The 22,386-nt window shown below is 43.0% G+C and overlaps 1 protein-coding gene across 2 annotated transcripts in view; it reads left to right on the top strand.

Annotated features, from left to right (window-relative positions):
• acbd4.L (acyl-CoA binding domain containing 4 L homeolog) overlaps positions 1–14,823 on the top strand; it is a 22,844-nt gene extending 8,021 nt beyond the window's left edge. For both annotated transcript variants that reach the window (XM_018234847.2, XM_041576336.1), the window contains 7 exons: positions 1,155–1,275; positions 4,389–4,553; positions 8,000–8,103; positions 8,657–8,789; positions 10,479–10,657; positions 11,614–11,655; positions 12,180–14,823. In XM_018234847.2, coding sequence (XP_018090336.1) covers positions 1,155–1,275; positions 4,389–4,553; positions 8,000–8,103; positions 8,657–8,789; positions 10,479–10,657; positions 11,614–11,655; positions 12,180–12,284 — 849 coding nt within the window. In that variant the 3' untranslated portion in view covers positions 12,285–14,823. The remainder of the gene's footprint in view (positions 1–1,154; positions 1,276–4,388; positions 4,554–7,999; positions 8,104–8,656; positions 8,790–10,478; positions 10,658–11,613; positions 11,656–12,179) is intronic.
• The last annotated feature ends 7,563 nt before the right edge of the window (positions 14,824–22,386 follow it).

The following is a 22,386-nucleotide window of genomic DNA, read 5'->3' as shown; positions in this document are numbered from 1 at the left end:
TTCATCTTTAAGTTAAATTTAAGCATGTTCTGGAATGGCCAGTTCTAAGCAATTGGTCTTCATTTTTATTTATTTATTTTTTTAATTATTGGCCTTCTTCTTCTTACTTTTTCCAGCTTTCAAATGGGGGTCGATCTAAAATCAAATGCTCTGTCAGGCTACAAATTGTATTGTTATCGCTGCTTTTTATTACTTCTCTTTCTATTCAGACCTCTCCTATTCATATGACAGTCTCTTATTCAAAGCAATTTGTGGTTTCCGGGGTAATTGGGACCCTAGCAACCAGATGGCTGAAATTGCAAACTGGAGAGCTGCTGAATAAAAAGCTAAGTAACCCGAAAAATAAAAAACGATTGCAAATTGTCCCAGGATATCCCTCTCTAAATCATACTAATAAATATATATATATATATATATATATATATATATATATATATATATATATATATATATATATATATATATATTATTTTTAAGAGTAATCCACCTATTAGAGTGGGTAGATCTGCAGCCCTTCCGTGCTCTTCCACAGGGGACCCTATAAGTAAAAATAGTGTGTTTACCCAACATCCCTTGGGTTTTACTCCCTGGATTCTGCTCACTTGTTTTCACTTGCTGTTTTACTTTGAAACAGTTACCAAAATCTTCAAATATAATGGAAGATAGTGGAAGGACTTTTTTCATGTTTTTTTTTAAAGGACCTGTAATCTAGTTTTTGTCTCCTTTAGGGCAGAGACACACATCGAGAGACAAATCGCCTCTTCTTCGGGCAATTATTCTTCCTGCCGGCTAGAATCTAAATCGCAGACGAGATGGCATACGGAGCGCTCGTTTTCTGAAGTAGCCTTACGAGGAAACTTCGGGCGACTTTAGAAAGCGAAGCACTCCAGGTGCCATCTCGCCAGCGATTAAGATTCTAGCCGGTGGGGAGGCAGTTCAGGGCGATTATTCGCCCGAAGAAGAGACGATTTGTCGCGGGGTGACTAATCTCCCTGAATCTCCAAGTGTGTCTCTGCCCTGAAGGGAGATTTTGGCTAAAACAGGAGCTGCTATATAGAACTCTATACGGTATTTCGCTCTGGTGCCAATCTGGATGTATAAAGACAAGGTAGGTAGGTATATTCCTTTACATATGTTTCTTCATTTGCTTTAAGGTCATAGACACTGTTCCACTAGAAGACGCCTCTCCTGAAATGTTTGAGCATTTCCGCCCTCTGTACGAAGTGATCCCAGACATGCCGCGGCCCCCGGAATCCTTTTTCAGCATTGCCCCTGGTAAGTAATCCTTCCGGCACTATCCCCTTGTTCCTATGATGTTGGCAATATGAATAAATGATGATAACATAATTTTTGGGTTGTTGGGGATTAGTGACCCCAGCAGCCAAAATATTATTTCTCTATGAGGCTACAATGTTATAACTTATCTATACATTCAGACTCTCCTACTAATCTTCCACTCTTTCATTCAAACCACTGCATGGTTACCAGGGTCAGGTGGTCCCTAGCAACCAGATAGCTGATAGCATTCCAAACTGGAGAGCTGCTTAGTAATTCAAAAACCACAAAAACCAATTGCCTCAGAATATCACCGTCCACTTCATACTAATTTTAAAGGTAAACTACCCCTTTAAGGGCGGAGACACCCTCGTATTCGGGGAGATTTAGTTACCCGGCAATAAATCGTCTCTTCTTCGGGGCGACTAATCTCCCTGAACTGCCTCCTGCCGACTAGAATCTAAATAGCCGGCGGGATGGCACTCGCAGCGTTTCGGTTTCTGAAGTCGCCCGAAGTTTACTCGTGAGGCAATTTCGGGCGTCTTTGGGAAACGAAGCAATCCAAGTGCCATCCCGCTGGCGATTTATATTCTAGCCCGCGGGAAGCAGTTCGGAGAGTTTAATCGCCCCGAAAAAGAGGAGATTTGTTGCTGGGCGACTATTCTCCCCGAATATGAGCGTGTGCCCTGACCCTAAAGCGTAAAGGAATGTTGCCACTGCCTTATTCATAGACATATACAGGGCAGAAACAGTGTTTGTTTAAGCTTTACACTCAACTCCTCATTAGGGCGGCTAAAGTCCTAGTAACAGACATGACCTTTCAATAGCTGGGTTGGTTTGTGGGAGGCCTGCAGCTGAGATGTTTGACCCCTTAGTAGAGTTGGAAACAATTGCTTTAGTTGTGTCAATAGACCTTTAGCAGTCGCCTTTCACATGTAAATATTGAGGGTGGAGAATTAGCAACGGCCCTTTTTTTTCTAGCTGGGGTGGGGGGGTCTCTAAACAGTCGGCATACAATACACACGCTCGTCTCCTTGGAGATGGTATAATCCCCTGTTCCTGGGGAAGTACTGGGCTTGTGAATAAAGCTCCCCATAGACGCAAAGATTTCTCTTGCCGAACGACTGATTTTAGCCAACCAATCTTTAGAAATGATCATGCGGTTAGTGGGATTCGATCGATCGCACATCTTACGATTATTTTGGCCGACATCTGTCAGAAAATTGATCGGCCAGGTTTAAAAATCTTTATCGGTCCCAGTGCAATCTATTTATGTTTGCAGGGCCAAATATGTTTGCAGGGCCAAGCAGGCAGCTACCCTTCAGTTTTGCTGACAATATTGCCTGAAATGGTCTTTTTAGTTGATGGACAATTCGTACGATCGTTTCGAGATAATCGTGGTCTCGCAATGACGATTACATCTATGGCCAGCTTTAGGCACAAAGACCGCCCTCCTCACATGCTGGATGAATCTGGGGTTAATTTGACACCTGACACTGGCACCCCAATTTCTACCTCCCTGTCTCTAAAGTAGGACAGCCACATATTGTGTTTTACAGTTACCACGGGTGGCCATATGCATGTCCTGTTAAAATGCTGCCCCTGTTAAAGGTCACCTAATGGCAAAAATGCCCCTATACATAACAACTTATAGCCACCTATTCCGGAGTTTTATTCTTCTGCTCAGAGCCAGACCAAGGTGCCGAGGCCGTTCGCGGCAAGTATGTGTGCGCCCATGGTACTACTACACCATTACTACATTATTTCACAAAAATTAAATGAAAATACACATTTTCTACAATTACCCTCTCCCACCCAGGCTGCACCCTACGCAGATGCATGACGCCTGATTCGGGGAGATTTAGTTGCCTGGTGACAAATTGCCTCTTCTTAGGGCGACTAATCTCCCCGAAAAGCCTGCCCGCCTGATAGAATCTAGATCGGCGGCGGGATGGCACTCGGAGTGCTTCGTTTTCCAAAGTCGCCTGAACTTTCCTCGTAAGGCAACTTCGGAAAACGAAGCGCTCCGAGTGGCATCCCGCCGGCGATGTCGATTCTAGCTGACGGGAAGACAGTTCAGGTGAGATTATTTGCCGAAGAAGAGGCGATTTGTCGTCGGGCGACTAATCTCCCCGAATCTCGACGTGTGTCTCTGCCCTAAAGGAGGCAAAAGCTTTTCTGAAGTTGCCCGAAGTTTCCTCGTGAGGCAACCACGGGTTACTTCGGGCAACTAAGCAGTCCAAGTGCCATCCGTCACAGATTTAGTCGCACGAAGAAGTGGCGGTTTGGTGCTGGGCAACTAAGGGCTCTTACACATGGCCATTTTTACCTGTGCTCCCCTGTGTTGTGCTTTCTTCCATTCAGCTGCTGGGGTAGACGCAGTCAATTATTTTAAAGGGGGCTGTACTCACACAGACGCATGTAAGTGCCGAACGCAGGTGAAATGCAACATGCTGCGTCCAAAACTGCGTTTGGCGCTTACATGCATCTGTGTGTGAGTACAGCCCCCTTCAAAATAATTGCGTCTACTACTGCACTCCCCTGCGGCTGAACGGAAGGCAAAGCGAAACGCAGGTAAAAATGGGCGTGTATAAGAGCCCTTAATTTCCCAGAATCTTAACGTGTGCCCTTACCCTTAGTGTGTAAACCTTTTCTAAGCACGTCTGCAGTTGGTCTTCATTGTTTACTGTTTATGGTTTCAAAGTATTAACATTCCTATTCTACCTCTTTCTGGCTCGTGTAACTGAAAAAATCCTCTATGGTTGTCAGGGTCACCGACTCCAGCAACCAAAGCCTAGTTTCCAGGATACAAATTCCAATCCTGACGGCTTCAAAGCATATTAATACAAATTATTTTTTTAAAAAAAAACATAAAAAATGAAGACCAGTTGCAAATTTTCTTAGGATATGGCTCTGCAGTTGCAGTGAACTATCTGCTCAGTTGTACCCCATTGTACGAGCAGTAAACACTGAAGCATAGCTTAGTTTGTTCACAGAATGTTGTCGTATTTCTGTTTATGAGGGAACTGCCACGTTTAGACAAAACTGCAGCAAGCGCAGAGGCGGAGAGGCACATGATTATGTCTTTAACGCCTGTGTGTTTTGTGTTGCAGAAGAAACACCTTCCTGGGAAGCCGAGGAGAGACGGCAGCAGGAGGGGAGCGAAGAGCTGTCACATTCACTGACACAGAACCCAGTCAGCGGGGGAACAGATGTTTCTCAAGCAGGGGGAAGTCAGAGCAGCTCCACTCGCAGAGAGAGGCGCGGAGATCCTGTAGGTCGGTGCTTTAATCCATCCATAGCATTGAATTAAATACCGACCCAACGAATTCTGTTATGGCAAGCTAAAATATTATGTACTGCGGGTTCAAGGGCTATGACAGACAGATCCTCTCCTTGCCCAGCGGGGCAGGTATTTGCACTCGCTTTATCTCCTGCAGGACAGATTTCCCACGGGCAATAAAGCTCCTTAAAGGGATACTGTCATTTTTCAAAATGAATCAATTAATAGTGCTACTCCAGCAGAATTCTGCACTGAAATCCATTTCTCAAAAGAGCAAACAGATTTTTTTATATTCAATTTTGAAATCTGACATGAGGCTAGACATATTGTCAATTTCCCAGCTGCCCCCAGTCATGTGACTTGTGCCTGCACTTTAGGAGAGAAATGCTTTCTGGCAGGCTGCTGTTTTTCCTTCTCAATGTAACTGAATGTGTCTCAGTGGGACATGGGTTTTTACTATTGAGTGTTGTTCTTAGATCTACCAGGCAGCTGTTATCTTGTGTTAGGGAGCTGCTATCTAGTTACCTTCCCATTGTTCTGTTGTTTGGCTGCTGGGGGGGGGGGAAAGGGGAGGCGGTGATATCACTCCGACTTGCAGTACAGCAGTAAAGAGTGATTGAAGTTCAGAGCACAAGTCACATGACTTGGGGCAGCTGGGAAATTGACAATATGTCTAGCCCCATGTCAGATTTCAAAATTGAATATAAAAAAGTCTGTTTGCTCTTTTGAGAAATGGATTTCAGTGCAGAATTCTGCTGGAGCAGCACTATTAACTGATTCATTTTGAAAAAAAATTTTTTTCCCATGACAGTATCCCTTTAAGGGATACTGTCATGGGGCTAGAAAAATTGTCAGCTGCCCCAAGTTATGTGACTTGTGCTCTGATAAACTTCAGTCACTCTTTACTGCTGTACTGCAAGTTGGAATGATATCACCCCCCCCCCCCAACAGCCTAACAACAGAACAATGGGAAGGTAACCAGATAACAGCTCCCTAACACAAGATAACAGCTGCCTGGTAGATCTAAGAACAAGACTCAATAGTAAAGTCAAGGTCCCACTGAGACACATTCAGTTACATTGAGTAGGAGAAACAACAGCCTGCCAGAAAGCAGTTCCATCCTAAAGTGCTGGCTCTTTCTGAAATCACATGACCAGGCAAAATGACCTGAGATGCACCTACACACCAATATTACAACAACAACAAAAAATAAATTGCTGGTTCAGGAATTAAATTTTATATGAGTGAATTATTTGCAGTGTAAATAGTGTCATTTAGAAATAAAAACTATCAAAAAAATCATGACAGAATCCCTTAAAACTCTGTCTCCAAAGCTGATTGGGAACTAAAACTACTTTCAGCCTCAGCCAACCAGCAGTTGACAATGAACCTTGATCAGAGCCAGGCCCAGAAGCTTTGACACCCAAGGCAAAGTTGGCCATTTGTGCAACCGTTCCTCCTATGGTCAGGGGGTGTAACTACAGAGGAAGCAGACCCTGCGGCTGCAGGGGGGCCCAGGAGGTATAAGGGCCTCATGGGTCCCTAATTCATATACAATTTCAATAAATGTTGGTAAAAAAGGTCAACCTCTAGACATTTCGGGGGGAAAAATGAGCTGTGGGGCCCAGTAATATTTAGTTAGGCCACTGCTTGTGGTTCTACCATAGTTATTGGCAGACTCAGACCAACAGAAAGAGGAGAGACAAGCAACTGTTATTCATAAGTGATTGGTAAATGTTTGTTCCCTAGCTGGATTTCCCTACTCCCATATCTAGAATGGAATATACATATTTAATGAAGCAAGATCTGGGCTATGGCTATGGACCCACTACATTTAAACAAGGGCCCCTCGGGCCATTTTACTCCAGGGCAAGCATTCAATAGCTGGGCCCAGTGGTGCCTACAAAGGGCTGCTGCTATGGACCGTTATCAACATTGTTCTTTTGATAAGTACATTTACTGGCGTATTCTTTTGCCAAATCAATTTTTGTTTTGGCTCTGCTTCATGTAACCTTTTCTTATCAATGCCGCTATTCTGCTTAAAGGGGAACTATCGCAAAAATAAAAATTAATATGAGCATACAGAAAGAAGACACTTTCTAAATACAATCAATTAAATATTCTGCATCATTTCTGAAATAATCTTGACTATCCCTCTCTCAGCATCTGTTTCTCTTCATTCTGTCTTCATGCAGCAGTTGGGTGTCAGATATTCACTGACAGTTAGATCCAATATATCTTATAGGGGGGGGCTCCTTTTGCCTAGAAGATGTATTAGAGGTCACTCTATTAAAATCACCAGACATCATGTCTCTCTACATGCAGAATTTGTGCAAAAGGCAGTTATTTTGTTAGATTTTGTTTGTACTGGAATCAGTTATTTGAATGATCTCTAATTCATCTGCTAGGAAAGCTCCTCCCTATAAGATATATTGGATCTAACTGTCAATGAATATCTGACACCCAACTGCTGCATGAAGAGAGAATGAAGAGAAACAGATGCTGAGAGAGGGATAGTGAACATTAACTTAATTATTTCAGAAACAATGCAGAATATTTAATTGATTGTATTTAAAAAGTTCGTTATTTGAGTATGCTGAAGCTTGTATTAAATTTTAATTTTCGCGATAGTTCCCCTTTTCTCCAGGCTACAGACAGGGCTCAGTAAGCTTAAAGGGGCAAATTCACTAAGATTCGTAGTTGCGCCAGCGTCTGCTTCGCCGCACTTCACCAGGCGTATTTTCACCAGCGCTATGCAAATTCACTAAAATCCGAAGTTGCGCTCAGGGGAAGCGTAAGGTTGCGAAGTTGCACTAGCATAATTCGCCAAGCAAAGCGAAGTTACGCTAGCGATGCTTAATTTGCATACGGCGCCAAATTGAAGTTACAATGGAGGTATATGTAGCATCACTACACAAGCCTGGGAAACCTTCAAAACAGCAAATAAAATTTTTATTTTGCCCTACACATGTGCCCACTGTATAGTTAAGGTGTTAGGAAATGTAGGGGGGAAGGAGGGGAGCCCCAAAAAAATTTTCAATCTTTTTCAGCCTATCACTCATAAAAAAGAAAAAAACGCCAGCGTTTTTTGGGACTTAGAAAAATTTTTAACTTTTTTTGAAGCAATCCCTATCTACTCTATTGCACTTCGCCTGGTCTGAGGTGGCGAAGGAAGTCTGGCGTAAAAGGTAGCGTTCAGAAAAATGCGGGCGTCAGTGAATTTGCGTAGTTACATCCGTTGCTCAAATTCTCCAGGCATAAGGGTGCGAAGTAACACTAGCGAATTTACGCCAGCGTCCGTTAGTGAATCGGCGAATTAACGAAAACGTGCTACGCTAGCGAATTAACGCTAGCGTTAGGCGCTTCGTCCTTTAGTGAATTTGCCCCAAAGTGTTTTGATTTCTTGAAGAAGAATTACATTTTCAAACGTCCCCGTTCCAGGAGAGGATTCTCACCCAGTCCAAGATGAAGAGAGAAGAGGGCAGATCTTGGGAGCAGAAACTGAAGACTCTCGTGACGGCGTGGAACAGTTGGATTCTGATAAGGTCAGAAGGATTTGTTTGGTATCCCTCCAGTCAAGGTGCCATATTTTTCTCCCGTAACGACTTGATTGCCAAAGGTCTGATTTCTTTATTTAACTGTTAAACCTTTGCGAGTTTCCTTAAAGCTAAGGGGCCGATTCACCAAGGGTCGAATATCGAGATATTCAACTGGGAATTAAAATCCTTCGAATATCGAAGTCGAAGGATTTTAGCGCAAATAGTTCGATCGAAGGAATAATCGTTCGATCCAACGATTAAAGGATTATCCTTCGAGCAAAAAAACTTAGGAAAGCCTATGGGGACCCTCCCCATAGGCTCATATTGAGTTCGGTAGCTTTTAGATGGCGAACTAGGGGGTCGAAGTTTTTTCTTAAAGAGACAGTACTTCGACTATCGAATAGTCGAACGATTTTTAGTTCGAATCCTTCGATTCGAGGTCGAAGTAGCCCATTCGATGGTTGAAGTAGCCCAAAAAACACTTTGAATCCTTCACTCGAGCTTGGTGAATTGGCCCCTAAGAGTTGGTTCCAAGTCACTAAAATAGTTCTGTTTGCAGGACACCGATGATGAAGTTACATGGATATACCCTCACCTATTTCGGCCATCCTGTGATGTCACAGGCGCAGATTCAAATGTGCGAAGGCAGAAGGAAGACTCGCCCAAGGTCGCAAACCATGGCTCTGAGAGAGGTACGTTAAATAGAGAGGTGCAGCTAAAATGATTTATTGTTGGTATTATAAAACCACTCCATTCGGTGTGTGTAACTGTAAAAGGGGGACACCTTCATTATAAAGGCAACAGCTGTAACTATTATATTTTATTTAACACATATAAATAAAAACTGATATTCTGATTAAAAAGCTGCATTGTACCTCCATAGACTGTTGCAGGTCTGATTCTGACCTTTGGAGACAGCTGTCCCCAAGGTTGCTGAGCTCATGCTGCACCACCTTCATGCAGAGATTGGCAGCGGGTCATCCAAGTAGAGCTAGGGCAGCACTTAAAGGGGAACTATTGTGAAAATTTAAAATAAGCTTCAGCATACCGAAATAAGAAACTTTCTAAATATAATCAATTAAATATTCTGTAATGTCAAGTTTATCTTGACTATTCCCCTCTCTGCATCTATTTCTCTGTCTTCATTCAGGAGTTGAGTGTCAGATGAATGATCCAATATATCTTGTAGGGGGGGGCTCCTTTTGCCTAGAAGAGGTATTAGCTCACTCACCAGACATCATGGGGCAAATTCACTAAGATCCGAAGTTGCGCCAGGCGCAACTTTGCCGCACTTCGCCAGGCGTAGTTTCGCCAGCGCTTCGCAAATTCACTAAAATCTGAAGTTGCGCACAGAGGTAGCGTAAGGTTGCGGAGTTGCGCTAGCGTTGTTTCGCTATATAAAGCGAAGTTGCGCTAGCGAAGGCTAATTCAAATTTCGATGGAGGAATACGTATCTGCACTACAAATGCCTAGAAAACCTTCAAATCTGCAAATAAAAATTTTATTTTGCCCTACACATGTGCCCCCTGTCTAGGTAAGTCTAGGTAAGTTGCCATGAGTCAGGAAATGTAGGGGGGAGGAAGGGGAGCCCCAAAAATTTTTCGATCTTTTTCAGCCTATCAGCCATCATGTAGAAAACACGCCAGCGTTTTTTGGGACTTAGAAAAAATTTTGACTTTTTTTGAAACAATCCCTATCTACTCTATTGCGCTTCGCCAGGTCTGAGGTGGCGAAGGAAGTAAAAGGTAGCGTTCACTACACTGCGCAATTTAGTGAATTTGCGTAGTTTCGTCGCTAGCGAAGATTCGCCTGGCGTAAGGTTGCGAAGTAACACTAGCGAAACTACGCCAGCGTTCGTAAGTGAATTTGCGCAGTAGCGAAAATGCCAAACGCTAGCGAATTAACGCTAGCGTTCGGCGCTTCGCGCCTTAGTGAATTTGCCCCCATGTCTCTCTACGTGCAGAATTTGTGCAAAAGGCAGTTATTTTGTTAGATTTTGCTTGTAGTGAAATCAGTTATTTGAGTGATCTCTAATTCATCTGCTACGAAAGGAAGCCCCCCTAAAAGATATATTGGATCTAACTGTCAGTGAATATCTGACACCCAACTGCTGCATGAAGACAGAATGAAGAGAAACAGATGCTGAGAGAGGGATAGCGAACAATGCAGAATATTTAATAGATTATATTTAGAAAGTTTCTTATTTCAGTGAGATGAAGCTAATAATACATTTTCATTTTCGCAATAGTTCCCCTTTTAAAGTCTCATCTCTTGCCCAGTTGCAGTCAACTGATGATTAAGCAAATAAACATATAAAAACAAGCAAATTAGAGTGATACAGACTTTTTGTTTCTTATTCTTTATTTTTAATTTGGCTACAGATGCCTGGCAGATGAACCCCACTAGCGAGTACAACCTAGACAGTACTAGAAGATCACAGAGCAGGTGGCGAAAGTCCCAGCACCAGCTGCACCCTCAGATCATGGCTACAGTGCAGTCCATGCAGAACTCCATCCAGCGTTTCTCTGAGCGTTTGGAAGGCCTGGAGAAAGCCCTGAAGGTAACAAAGATAATAGGAGCTCCAGTGGCATTCAGTTGGCATGTGCCGTGCAAACGTCTCCAGGATTAAATAAATGCTTGCTGTGAAATCCAACGGCAAAGGGGGAGCCTTCTCCAATCCAATTGGTGCATAAGCAGTAGTTTATTAATGTCCACCAGCGAGGGGATGAGTATAATATATTCTGTTTGCATTACAACAGCCAGGGGGTTTATCAATAGGCCAAGCAAATGCAGAGGCTTTCAGGGAGCGCAGGATTTTAGAGGATCAAATGGGATCTTGATTTATTAGGTGAGGTGGGGCCCCAAAAACGCCTAGTTACACCACTTCTCCTCAGTGCTATAACACAGAGCAGAGTAGATATTCTATTCACCTGTCCGTGCATCTTCTCCTGCTATCCTCGTGTGACTTACTTGCTTATGGGATCCTCTGCAGTGTAATGACTTCCCTGATGATTAAGAAACTGGAGTTCATGCGAGGATATCCCTAGAATCTCTACGGCTGGGGGTCTCAGAGCACAAGGGTCTCTAGATCTGAAGCTGTGCATTGCTGGGAAAACAAGAATTAATTAGATGGAAAAAGTCACGGTAAAAGGAGCTGGAATCCGAAGGGGTATCACCAGGTGTAAATAAGTGGGGTGTAAGCTGAAGTTTTCTGTTGCCTCCGGACAGCCAGAGGGTATATAGTTTTCTTTCCACTGACCGCTAGCAAGAAAGTCCAAATGCTTGAATTATGATTCTTGTGTTCCGGTCATTGTTCATTAATAAGTATTATGTGCGCTTGAGCTGTCTAATAGATTACATCTTCCTTGAACAGTTTCCGGAGTTTCGGGTGTCTCAGTTGGTGTAGCTAGTGCCACCATGTGTTGTGGGGAGCATGGACATGTTTTTGGCTTCTGTTTTTGGGGATGTATGTAAAATAATAATACATGCTTGAAATCTGTATCTCTTGTTTTGTAGGAACAGCAGATGGTTGAACGTTCACGTCAATACAAACCACTGGTGAGTTATCTTCTCCTCTACGTACTGTGTTGTAACTACCAGCCCTACTTCTCAGGGTAACGCTGATTATAAAAGGACTGAGTATCTCATGCCAGCAGCTTCTTGATGGAGCAACAACAGTGGCCTCTCCATCGGGAAATCTTCTTGGTTAGATCTCAGAATCCCATTTGGCAAAAACTGAATTAGGGTTCTGTTTGGAGAAATGCTGGCACATTTCTAGCGATGCTGTCATTTTCCTATGTAGATGCCAAGTATTTTTGGCCACTTTCTCATGGAAAGATTGATCGCTTATCTGATCCAGCCTTACAGTTTGTATCTACACAAGAAATAATAATAATAATAAGTATCATAGTCACGGATAAGTGGCTGTGTTGACCAGTGAATTCCAGTAGCCATGTGTATTGGATAAATGAGTGACATGCCGATGACCATCAGTTTGTGTATTTGTGTGGATGTGAAAGGTCATTGTGCAGATCTGGCAGTGCCCTGACTAAATTGTGATGTTTACTTTTCTCCTTCCAAAGAAACCCTGGTTCTCATTCTCTGCTTCGTCCCGAACTCTGTTCTTCATACTTGTTTGGCCGATCATCGTGAATTGGCTTTTGCACAGATATAGAAGAAAGAGATGACGCCCTTCACCCCCATCCATCAAGCACCCATTTCTTCAATGGACATCACGAGCTTTCTTCTAGAAACAAACTGTGAAATAGACAATGTTTTAGTGCTTATATGTTCTTTCCATAATCAATTCCAGGCACCCTGGATACACCTACAGAGGAAGCTGGTACTTTGCACTTTGTTTTTAGGCATCAGGATTCACCTTTTCTCAATATTTAGCTGATTTCCTGCCCAGGTCCAGTGAAAACATCATATCACAACCTTGAGACTATAAAGCCGACAGCAAGAGTAAGGAAACTGCCAGTTGCATTTTATCATTAGCTGGAGCTCCTTTTGGACCAGACTCTCATCAGCACAACAGAAAGAGGTTGCATTTATCATACACAGGTTTCTAACAACAATATGCTGTGATGCCGACAATGTTATCTTTTCTAGACCCAGGCTCTAGACCTTTGTTCTCCTTCCTCTAGACTCGTGCGCCATTATAGGAATGTGCTGGTAGATTAGAGTCTTGGGTGCCTTACTTGAGTGCTTTTCTTTCTGATCTGATCTTATCTAGAGTCAGAGCAATATACCTCAGAGAGAACTTCCTGCATAATCACCAGTCGAAAACTAAGGAATGAGGTATATAGTTGGCATATAAAAGTCAGGCAAATCATGGCAAAGAAGTCAGCATGGGGATGTTAAGGTGTTGGCTTATTTGCAGGGAGTAGTAGTTTCTAATGGAGAGATGTATTAATCGCATGGCCTTGCACATACCATATCACCCCTAAATGTGCAGTGTTGTGCAATTAAGCAATGGGGTGAGTAACTATCAGCAGGGTCAGACTGGGCCGGAGGGACACTGGGAAAAAACCTAGTGGGCCTCACTGACCCAGACTCACCCCCCGTTCTGCTCCATGACCTCCCCTACTGACATCACGTCAACGAGGAAAAAAGTTACGTGAAGGGAGCGAGCAGAGGGAGGTTGCGGATGGGGCAGGGGGGTGTGGGGGCCACTGATGCTGCAACCCTGGTGGGCCCCTGGACCCCCAGTCCAACACTGACCATCAGAACTTCACATTGATATCAGTGCAGGGAGCAAACACTTACCTTTCACCATAGCCCTGGAAACCCAGTAGCACTAAAGGTGGCCATAGATGCAAAGATCTGCTTGTTTGGCGACATACCCAAACAAGCGGATCTTTCCCCGATATGCAGTGTCGGACTGGGCCGGCGGGACACCGGGAAAAACCCCGGTGGGCCCCGGGCTCTTGTGGGCCCCGCCGGCCCAGATCCGCTACTTAGTGGGGCGGCACGACCCCACTTTGTTTGGGGTCGCGGTATAATAGAGTAACTGCGCATGCGCATAAAGGTAGCGCCGCACGCCTGCGCACAAACACGGCACCGCGCGCATGTGCACTAGTCCCCTAAAGCACTCCGGAGCGGTAGCGGCAGCCGGAGGGGGGCCCTGGGGCAGTAGCCCCGGTGGGCCCCACGCCTCCCAGTCCGACCCTGCCGATATGCCATTAACGAGCATGGCTATATCGGCGGTAATCTGATTGTTCGGCCTTATGGCTGAACGATCCGATATCGATGTGCAATAGGCTCCAGCGGGATCGGTCGGGTCAAAATCAAACCTGACCGATCTACCAAACGACCGATCTCCGCCGGATGAAAGCTGTTGGCACTCTCCACAGACGATACGAAAATCGTACGAATCCTCTATTCTCTATGGCCAGCTTAAGGCTTGTCAATCACTACAGGAATTGCTGTGGAAGTAACTTTTAAATAGGGATTTTGGATTTGGCTGAATACCGAATGCTGCTGAAAAAGGCTGCATGCCGAACCGAATCCTGGATTCGGTGCAGCCCTACTTTTAAATGCAAAAGTGTGTGGTTCCAGGTGGCACTTCCCATTTCCATCTGGGGGCAGCCATCCACAGCTATTTAATTACCACTTCTTCTTGTACTGTGTATAATCAGTGGCCAAACTGTGGACCTACAAACACTTATCTACATGGTGCTACATCTGGTAAATGCCATGGAGTGATGCTGGGAGTTTTAGTTCCACTCTGTGGCACTTTATTAGGAGAAAGTCACCTGTGAAGTCTGTCTCTGGTTATTTTCAAATTACTGCAATGATGCAACAAATGCTGGGCCAGTGGGACGGCTGTTTGGGCCTCTGTGTACTTGAAACGCCAGGGCCTATTTTGAATCCCAGTCCGGGCCTGGTTCCAATAACCAATCAGATGTGCAAACTGCACTAAACCACTAGAAACTGACTACTGATTAGTTGCTCCTGAACCAGGGAAACCTACAACCTCTTGTAATGCCGTGCCTTGGACGACAATATGAGTAATGTACCTATAAACCAATCAGATGTATATTTTCAATCAGGTAATTATGCTGACTGGTTGCTAGGAGTTACTAGACCCTTCCATGTCACGGAATGACATTGTGCTATGGGTACAGCATATAAACTGCAGCTAAATCTTCCTTCAGCACTGGGGAATCTCTGTAATAATAAAAGGCTTCTGGTGCACTAATATATAATAAATATTTATATCAATGTGTTGATTTGTGTCTTCCCTCGTCTCATGGAAAATGCACATGGAGCGACAACTGGCAAACCCGCTGACAAACAAAGGTTGTTTACAGTTCTGCGATGACACGGGGCTGTTGTTCAGCTTCCCCACATACATGAATATGTATTATCTTATGTATTATCTATGGCTCCACTTAAACATAAAGCAAGTGGGTTTATTCAAACAATTGACCCTTTATTTCTTAATCTAAAATTATCCATTTTGATTAAAAAACCCCTATAAAGGAGTGAGACCCAATTCTCAATGACCCAGAAGTCCTGGGCAGCCAGATGCACATATGATGATTATGTTGAAATATTTAGGGTCGAACTGGCCGACATACCCAGGGTACCAACGGCCCAGGCCTAGGAGAATTTCCTAATAAGCCAATAATAAGCCTACATAATAACCTGTACTATTTGCAACTATCTTTAAAGGGGATGGTTTACCTTTTGGTTAACTGTTAGCATGTGATAGTACGCCTAAGCAACTTTTCAATTGGCCTTTATTTATTCTTTTTTATCGTTTTTGAATAGTTTCTCTTCTTCTGACTCTTTCCAGCTTTCAAATGGAGGTCACTGACCCCATCTAAAAAAAAAAAGAAATGCTCTGTAAGGCTACAAGTGTATTCATATTGCTGAAACGGCACACTGGTGAATAAATAAATCAATAACTTAAAAACCACAAATAATAAAAAATTAAAATCAATGGCAAATTGTCTCAGAATATCCCTCTCTACGTCATACTAACAGTTAATTTAAAGGTGAACAACCCCTTTAATTGCTCTGAGGGCAGGCCCAGGCCATACCTCCCAACATTTTGGAAGTAAAAAGAGGGACAATAATTTTTTTCCCGCACGTAGTGCAGCAATTTTTTGACCACACCCTTTTCTGTGGCCACACCCCCTAATTACCATGTTTGTTTTACAAAATTTGGCAGGTTATGAAAGTTTGAAAATATTTCTCCTTATCTAAACTGTGTTTTTGTGTCTCAAAATTGTTACAAAGTATCTTATTTGCACCTGTTAGCTGTTCTGGGCTCTCTGCTAAAAGCCAATTAAGTGAGAAACTTTGTTTCTTTTTCTGGCTGTTCAGTGCATAGAAAGGAGGGACTTTCCAGTACAAATGAGGGACTGCGGGTTGAGCTGTCAAAAGAGGGACTGTCCCTCCGAAAAAGGGACAGTTGGGAGGTATGCCCAGGCCTTAGTGTAAAAGGGCACACTCCTGTGGGTACAAACTCATGGACACAGGTAAAAACACTTTTAGGGCATCTTATTACCCAAATTAGCTCTAAACTGTTCAACAGAATGCCCTGACCTTGTCTCTTAGCAAGCAGTCAGTGATTGGTTTGTTTAGACAGCTGCATGAAGAACAATAACCGAAAAAATTTGATTGGTTGCCAGGGGAGACTGCATGCTAATTGGCCCATTGTTAGTAAATGAGCCTGATATATCATTTTTTTATATATAATAAAAGGGATGCTCTGCTATGTAAAGGGCAAGGCAGCAGTACCATCATGAAATCAACTTGCACTGTGCCACTTCTCTTAAAGCGGTGCTTCACCTTCAAGTTAACTTGTAATATATTATAGAAAGGCCAACTCTAAGCAATTTTTCAATCGGTCTTCCTTGTTTATTTTTTTTTATAGTTTTTAAATGATTTGCCTTCTTCTGACTCTTTCTCTTTTCAAATGGGGGCAACTGCCCCATCTAAAAAACAAATGCTCTCCAAGGCTACAAATGTGTTATTATTGCAGTCTCTTATTCAAATCATTGCACGGCCATTTATCTGACTATTTATGGGGGTCACTGACCCCATCTAAAAAAACAAATGCTCTGTAAGGCTACAAATGTATTGTTATTGCTACTTTTTATCACTCATCTTTCGATTCAGGCCTCTCCTATTCATCTGCCAGCCTCTTATTCAAATAATTGCATGGTTGCTGGGGTAATTGGACCCCAGCAACCAGATTGCTGAAATTGAGCTGCTGAATAAGAAGCTAAATATCTCAAAAACTATAAATAATAAAAAATTAAAACCAGTAGCCAATTGTCTCAGAATATCACTCTCTACATCATACCAAAGGTTAATTTCAAGGTGAACAACCCATTTAAGGCCAAGGCTATGGTACACAAGGTGGCTAGGCTAAAATTCCTATCTTTCTTGCCTCCATGTACCCTGTTGTGGTAGCACCTCTCATGCACTGCTATAAATGAGCAATGCCAGCCTTAGTGCCAGCTTGCCCACTCTAGGGTCTGATACCGTTCTAATAAACAATACCACTGTTTTGCCTGCAGAGGCAGTAGAGGACTATTAGTATGAGGACTGGGGACGGTTACCAGGACAGATACTGTTGTGTAGAAATAATGATCATGGTTCACCACGTGGCTAAACGATCCTGCCACAAAGAACAAATTAAGCTGCAGTCGGTAGCAGAGGATACAGTGCCACTGTCGGAATACCATGCACCCCAGACGCAAGAGGAAAGCACTTAATAATGGGATCAGAATGAAGGGTGCTGCTTTAGTAACAGTGGAGTGCAAACATGGTGAATTTTGTATTCACCTGTGATGTGCACTGTGGAGTTATTTCGGAGGAGGTGAGCATAGATACAAGGGGTGCATATTTACATGTCACTAAGATATGCAGGGGCCCATGGAGGTGCCAAGAATTTAAGTATGATGTAGAAAGTGACAATTTGCAATTGGTTTTCATATTTTATTATTTGTGGTTTTTGAGTTATTTAGCTTTTTATTCAGCAGCTCTCCAGTTTGCAATTTCAGCAATCTGGTTGCTAGGGACCAAATGACCCTAGCAACCATGCACTGATATGAATAAGAGACTGGAATATGAATAGGAGAGGCCTGAATAGAAACATGAGGAATAAAAAGTAGCAATAACAATACATTTGTAGCCGTACAGAGCTTTTTTTTTTTTTTTTTAGCTGGGGTCAGTGACCCTCATTTGAAAGCTGACAAGAGTCTGAAGAAGAAGGAAAATAATTAAAAAACTATAAGGGTAGGACTACATGGACGTTTTCGGCGCGATCCGACGCGCTGCAACAAAACGCCTGCGACAAGTCACATGCGTCCGATCTCGCTGAAAACATCCATGTAGTCCTACTCTAAAAAAGAAGGCCCATTGAAAGGCAGGTTAGAATTCGCCGTTCAATAACATACTAAAAGTAAACCTAAAGGTGAGCCACCCCTTTGCTGTGCTTTTACCACCTGAATGTTTACAGCAGAAACATAACTAGAGGGGGCGGGCCCTGGCGCAGGACGTGCAGCCGGGCCCCGCCCCCCTCCGTATGCCCGGAAACTGCAGCATTCATGGCCGCATTTACCTAACAACACAGTGGCATGCATGCTGCCGGGTGGGCTTGAGGGGGTGCGGGCCCTGGCCCAATTGCACCCCCTGCTCTCCCGGTAGTTACGCCACTGGTTTACAGCTAATAAAATGTATTTTACTAGAAATTAACAATAAATATAGCATGCGTGGTAATTCACAAGCCTAACTGGTACATCTACAGATTCACTGGGACTAAGGCTGCCACCTGGCCGGTATTTTACCAGCCTAGCGGGTAAAAATTATGGTTTTTCCCAATGTTATTAATAGGGAAAAAAGATAAATATATAGGAAGGTCAGTGATCCCAATGTTATTAATAGGGAATAAAGATAAATATATAGGAAGGTCAGTGATCCCAATGTTATTAATAGGGAATAAAGATAAATATATAGGAAGGTCATTGATCCCAATGTTATTAATAGGGAATAAAGATAAATATATAGGAAGGTCAGTGATCCCAATGTTATTAATAGGGAATAAAGATAAATATATAGGAAGGTCAGTGATCCCAATATTATTAATAGGAATAAAGATAAATATATAGGAAGGTCAGTGATCCCAATGTTATTAATAGGGAATAAAGATAAATATATAGGAAGGTCAGTGATCCCAATATTATTAATAGGAATAAAGATAAATATATAGGAAGGTCAGTGATCCCAATATTATTAATAGGGAATAAAGATAAATATATAGGAAGGTCAGTGATCCCAATGTTATTAATAGGGAATAAAGATAAATATATAGGAAGGTCAGTGATCCCAATGTTATTAATAGGGAATAAAGATAAATATATAGGAAGGTCAGTGATCCCAATGTTATTAATAGGGAATAAAGATAAATATATAGGAAGGTCAGTGATCCCAATGTTATTAATAGGGAATAAAGATAAATATATAGGAAGGTCAGTGATTCCAATGTTATTAAAAGGGAAAAAAGATAAATATATAGGAAGGTCAGTGATCCCAATGTTATTAATAGGGAATAAAGATAAATATATAGGAAGGTCAGTGATCCCAATGTTATTAATAGGGAATAAAGATAAATATATAGGAAGGCCAGTGATCCCAATGTAATTAATAGGGAATAAAGATAAATATATAGGAAGGTCAGTGATCCCAATGTTATTAATAGGGAATAAAGATAAATATATAGGAAGGCCAGTATTTTTTTCCAGAAAAGGTGGCAACCCTAGCTAGGACTAGTATTGCATATTTAATGGCAATGTACTTGCTGGTAAATCTGTGATACCCCTCATCCAGGGCCACCATCCAATTAAGGGCCTCATGAGAAGCGAATGTGGGATTTATGGATTGTGAAGGGAGTAGGACTTGTAGGGAAGTGGACGGGTTTGATTTAATCGGGTTTGGTGGATCTGGTGAGGTGCACCTGCTGAGAGAAGGCAGTAGCCTAGGAGGGGGCCCCCTGTGGATGTAGCAAAGGGGCTCCACATGTCCCTTAAATGTAAAGTCATACACCTGGAATGTAAAAATATCCAAGCCACTTATACCCTTAATGGGACTGATTGCACTAGGCAAATCCATTATGGAAACGGAGCTTGGAGTCCTTGTAGATGATAAACTTGGCTGTAGCAAGCAATGCCAGTCAGCAGCATCAAGGGCAAATAAGGTCTTGAGCTGTATTAAATGGGGCAGAGAGTCAAGGGAGGAGGGGGTCATTCTTCCACTGTATAGAGCACTGGTAAGGCCCCATCTAGAATATGCCGTACAGTTTTGGTCTCCATCACTCAAACAGGACATTAGTGTATTAGAGAGGGTACAGAGAAGGGCAACTAAGCTGGTAAAGGGAAAATCTTAGCTATGAGGAAAGACTGGCCAAATTGGGGATGTCCACGCTGGAGAAGAGGTGCTTAACGGGAGATATGATAACTATGTATAAATATATAAGGGGATCATATAATAATATCTCTAATGATTTATTTACCAGTAGGTCTTTCCAACTGACACAAGGTCACCCATTCCGATTAGAAGAAAAGAGGTTCCAGCTAAATATTGGGAAGGGGTTTGTTACAGTGAGAGCTGTGAAGATGTGGAATTGTCTCCCTGAATCAGTGGTACAGGCTGATAATTAGATAGGTATAAGGGATAAGATAAAGAGGGGGTCTCCATAGAGTAAAGTATTTACTCACCACATTTCGGAAGTGGCCCAGATGCACCGCCCTGAGCCCTCAGCGTGGGGAGTGGACAACCGTGGATCAAATAGTAGAAAAGTAGAAATGATTTATTGTGTCCTCTGCCTTACGCGTTTCGCTTATGATTAAGTGTTTGTAACACGAAACGCGTAAGGCAGAAGACATAATAAATCTTTTCTACTTTACTACTATTTGATGGAAGATTGCCTTTATTTGAGTGCCTGCTCCAGATTCTTTCACAGGTATAAGAAGGGGTTGGATGGTATTTAGCAAGTGAGGGAGAGGGAATACAGGGTTATGGAAGATAGCTCATGGTACAAGTTGATCCTGGGACTAATCCGATTTAGGGTCACCATATGGCCAGTATTTTACTGGCCGGTAAAAATTATGGTTGATCCCAATGTTATTAATAAGGAAAAAAGATAAATAGACAGGAAGGCCAGTATTTTTTTCCGGAAAAGGTGGCAACCCTAATCCAATTGCCATTTTGGAGTCAGCAGGCCCGGGCCTAGGGCAGCAGGATTTTAGGTGGGAAGCACGCTGCTCAATCACACCCACATTTTTTCAGAAACACCGGGGATGCACAGGAGATATGACAGTTATTAAAATTTCCTGTGCGCCAATACCCATTGCTCCGGTCCCAATGACAAAAATTTTCCCAAATAAAGGGAGGGGGAGGGGGGCAGCGAACGGCAGTGGGCCTAATGGTGCCCACTATGTAAATCTGGCCCTGGGAGTCAGCAAGGATTTTTTCCCCCTCTAAGGCAAATTGGAGAGGCTTCAGGTGGGGTTTTTTGCCTTCTTCTTCTGGATCAACTGGCAGTTAGGCAGGTTAAAATAGAGTTCAAAGGTTGTTGAACTTGATGGAAGTGTGTCTTTTTTTCAACCTAACTTACTATGTAATTATCATCCCCTAGCAACAGCGGAGGAGGTTGCAGTTGAACAACTTCACATGTTGTAAATAAAGGGACACTGTGACACTGCCTGATTGAAGGCTGCCCATTGTGACTTCTAATAATTCTGTATCTGCTGTTTGTTGTTGAATACACTATAAAAAGTGTTATGGCAATTTATTATTTAATTACTGTATGTGGTACAGGCCCGGACTGGGAAAGGGGCTGCTATAAGGTCCCATAGAAAGTCAGTATTTAGTGGGCTGGTGGGGACTGTTTGGGCCTCTATGTGGGCTGAGTGGGCCTCTAAGTACTTGAAATGCAGGGCCTATTTTAATTCTCAGTCCGGACCTAAAGTGGTACCATTTTTAGAGCGCTCTGCATCACATTTTCACCATGTGCAGGCCAAAACACCCCACTTCCGGGTGCTGCCCACACGGTCCCTTTAAGCCGGATCTACATATGGCGAAGGCGTTTTTGTCTTTCCAAGATACGCGGAGGGATCTAGGAATGAACCATTATTATTATTAACAATTATAAATTTAGATTTACGGTGGCATTTCCCGCAGCGGGCCTTAATGTGCAACCGATCGCCGTTCGTAAGGATTTCTTCACGCCCGCTACGCGTAAATGCGCTCGTGTTTGATATTTGACGGAATACGTGTTTAACGGATAAACTAATGCCACAATCTTATTTCCAAGCTAAATATTCTTCAAAAATACAAATGGAAATATCTCGTCTTGAAATTGATCGTTCCCAAAATTATTCTATTAACGAATATTGCCCTGAGCGAGTAGGAAAGCGGTACAACCCCACGCACACGCCCTTTTGATAGTTGATTGGCTTCATGACGCTCGATGGGCAGTCAATGCGGCCAATGAGCGTCCCTATTTCCACTTAGCAACTGCCGGAGGTAATTTCAACCAATGGAAATTAACAATGGGCGCCGGAGCGTAAATTCGATCGTTCGCTGAACGTTTGTAGGGTTGTGTGGGAGTGGTAGTGCAATAGAACGCTGTTCCCTTGTCATTGATTGGCTGCGCGGACTACAACTACCACAATTCTTCGGTGCGGCGTCAACTGAGGCTGCGCAAAAGGAAAGGGGGCCGGGTCGGCTATAAAAGAGCGAGTCCCAGCCTAGGAGGCTGTAGTTGGA

This window comes from Xenopus laevis, chromosome 9_10L, assembly GCF_017654675.1.
Source record: "Xenopus laevis strain J_2021 chromosome 9_10L, Xenopus_laevis_v10.1, whole genome shotgun sequence".
Taxonomy (NCBI): domain Eukaryota; kingdom Metazoa; phylum Chordata; class Amphibia; order Anura; family Pipidae; genus Xenopus; species Xenopus laevis.
This window is presented reverse-complemented; position numbering and strand designations above follow the sequence as displayed.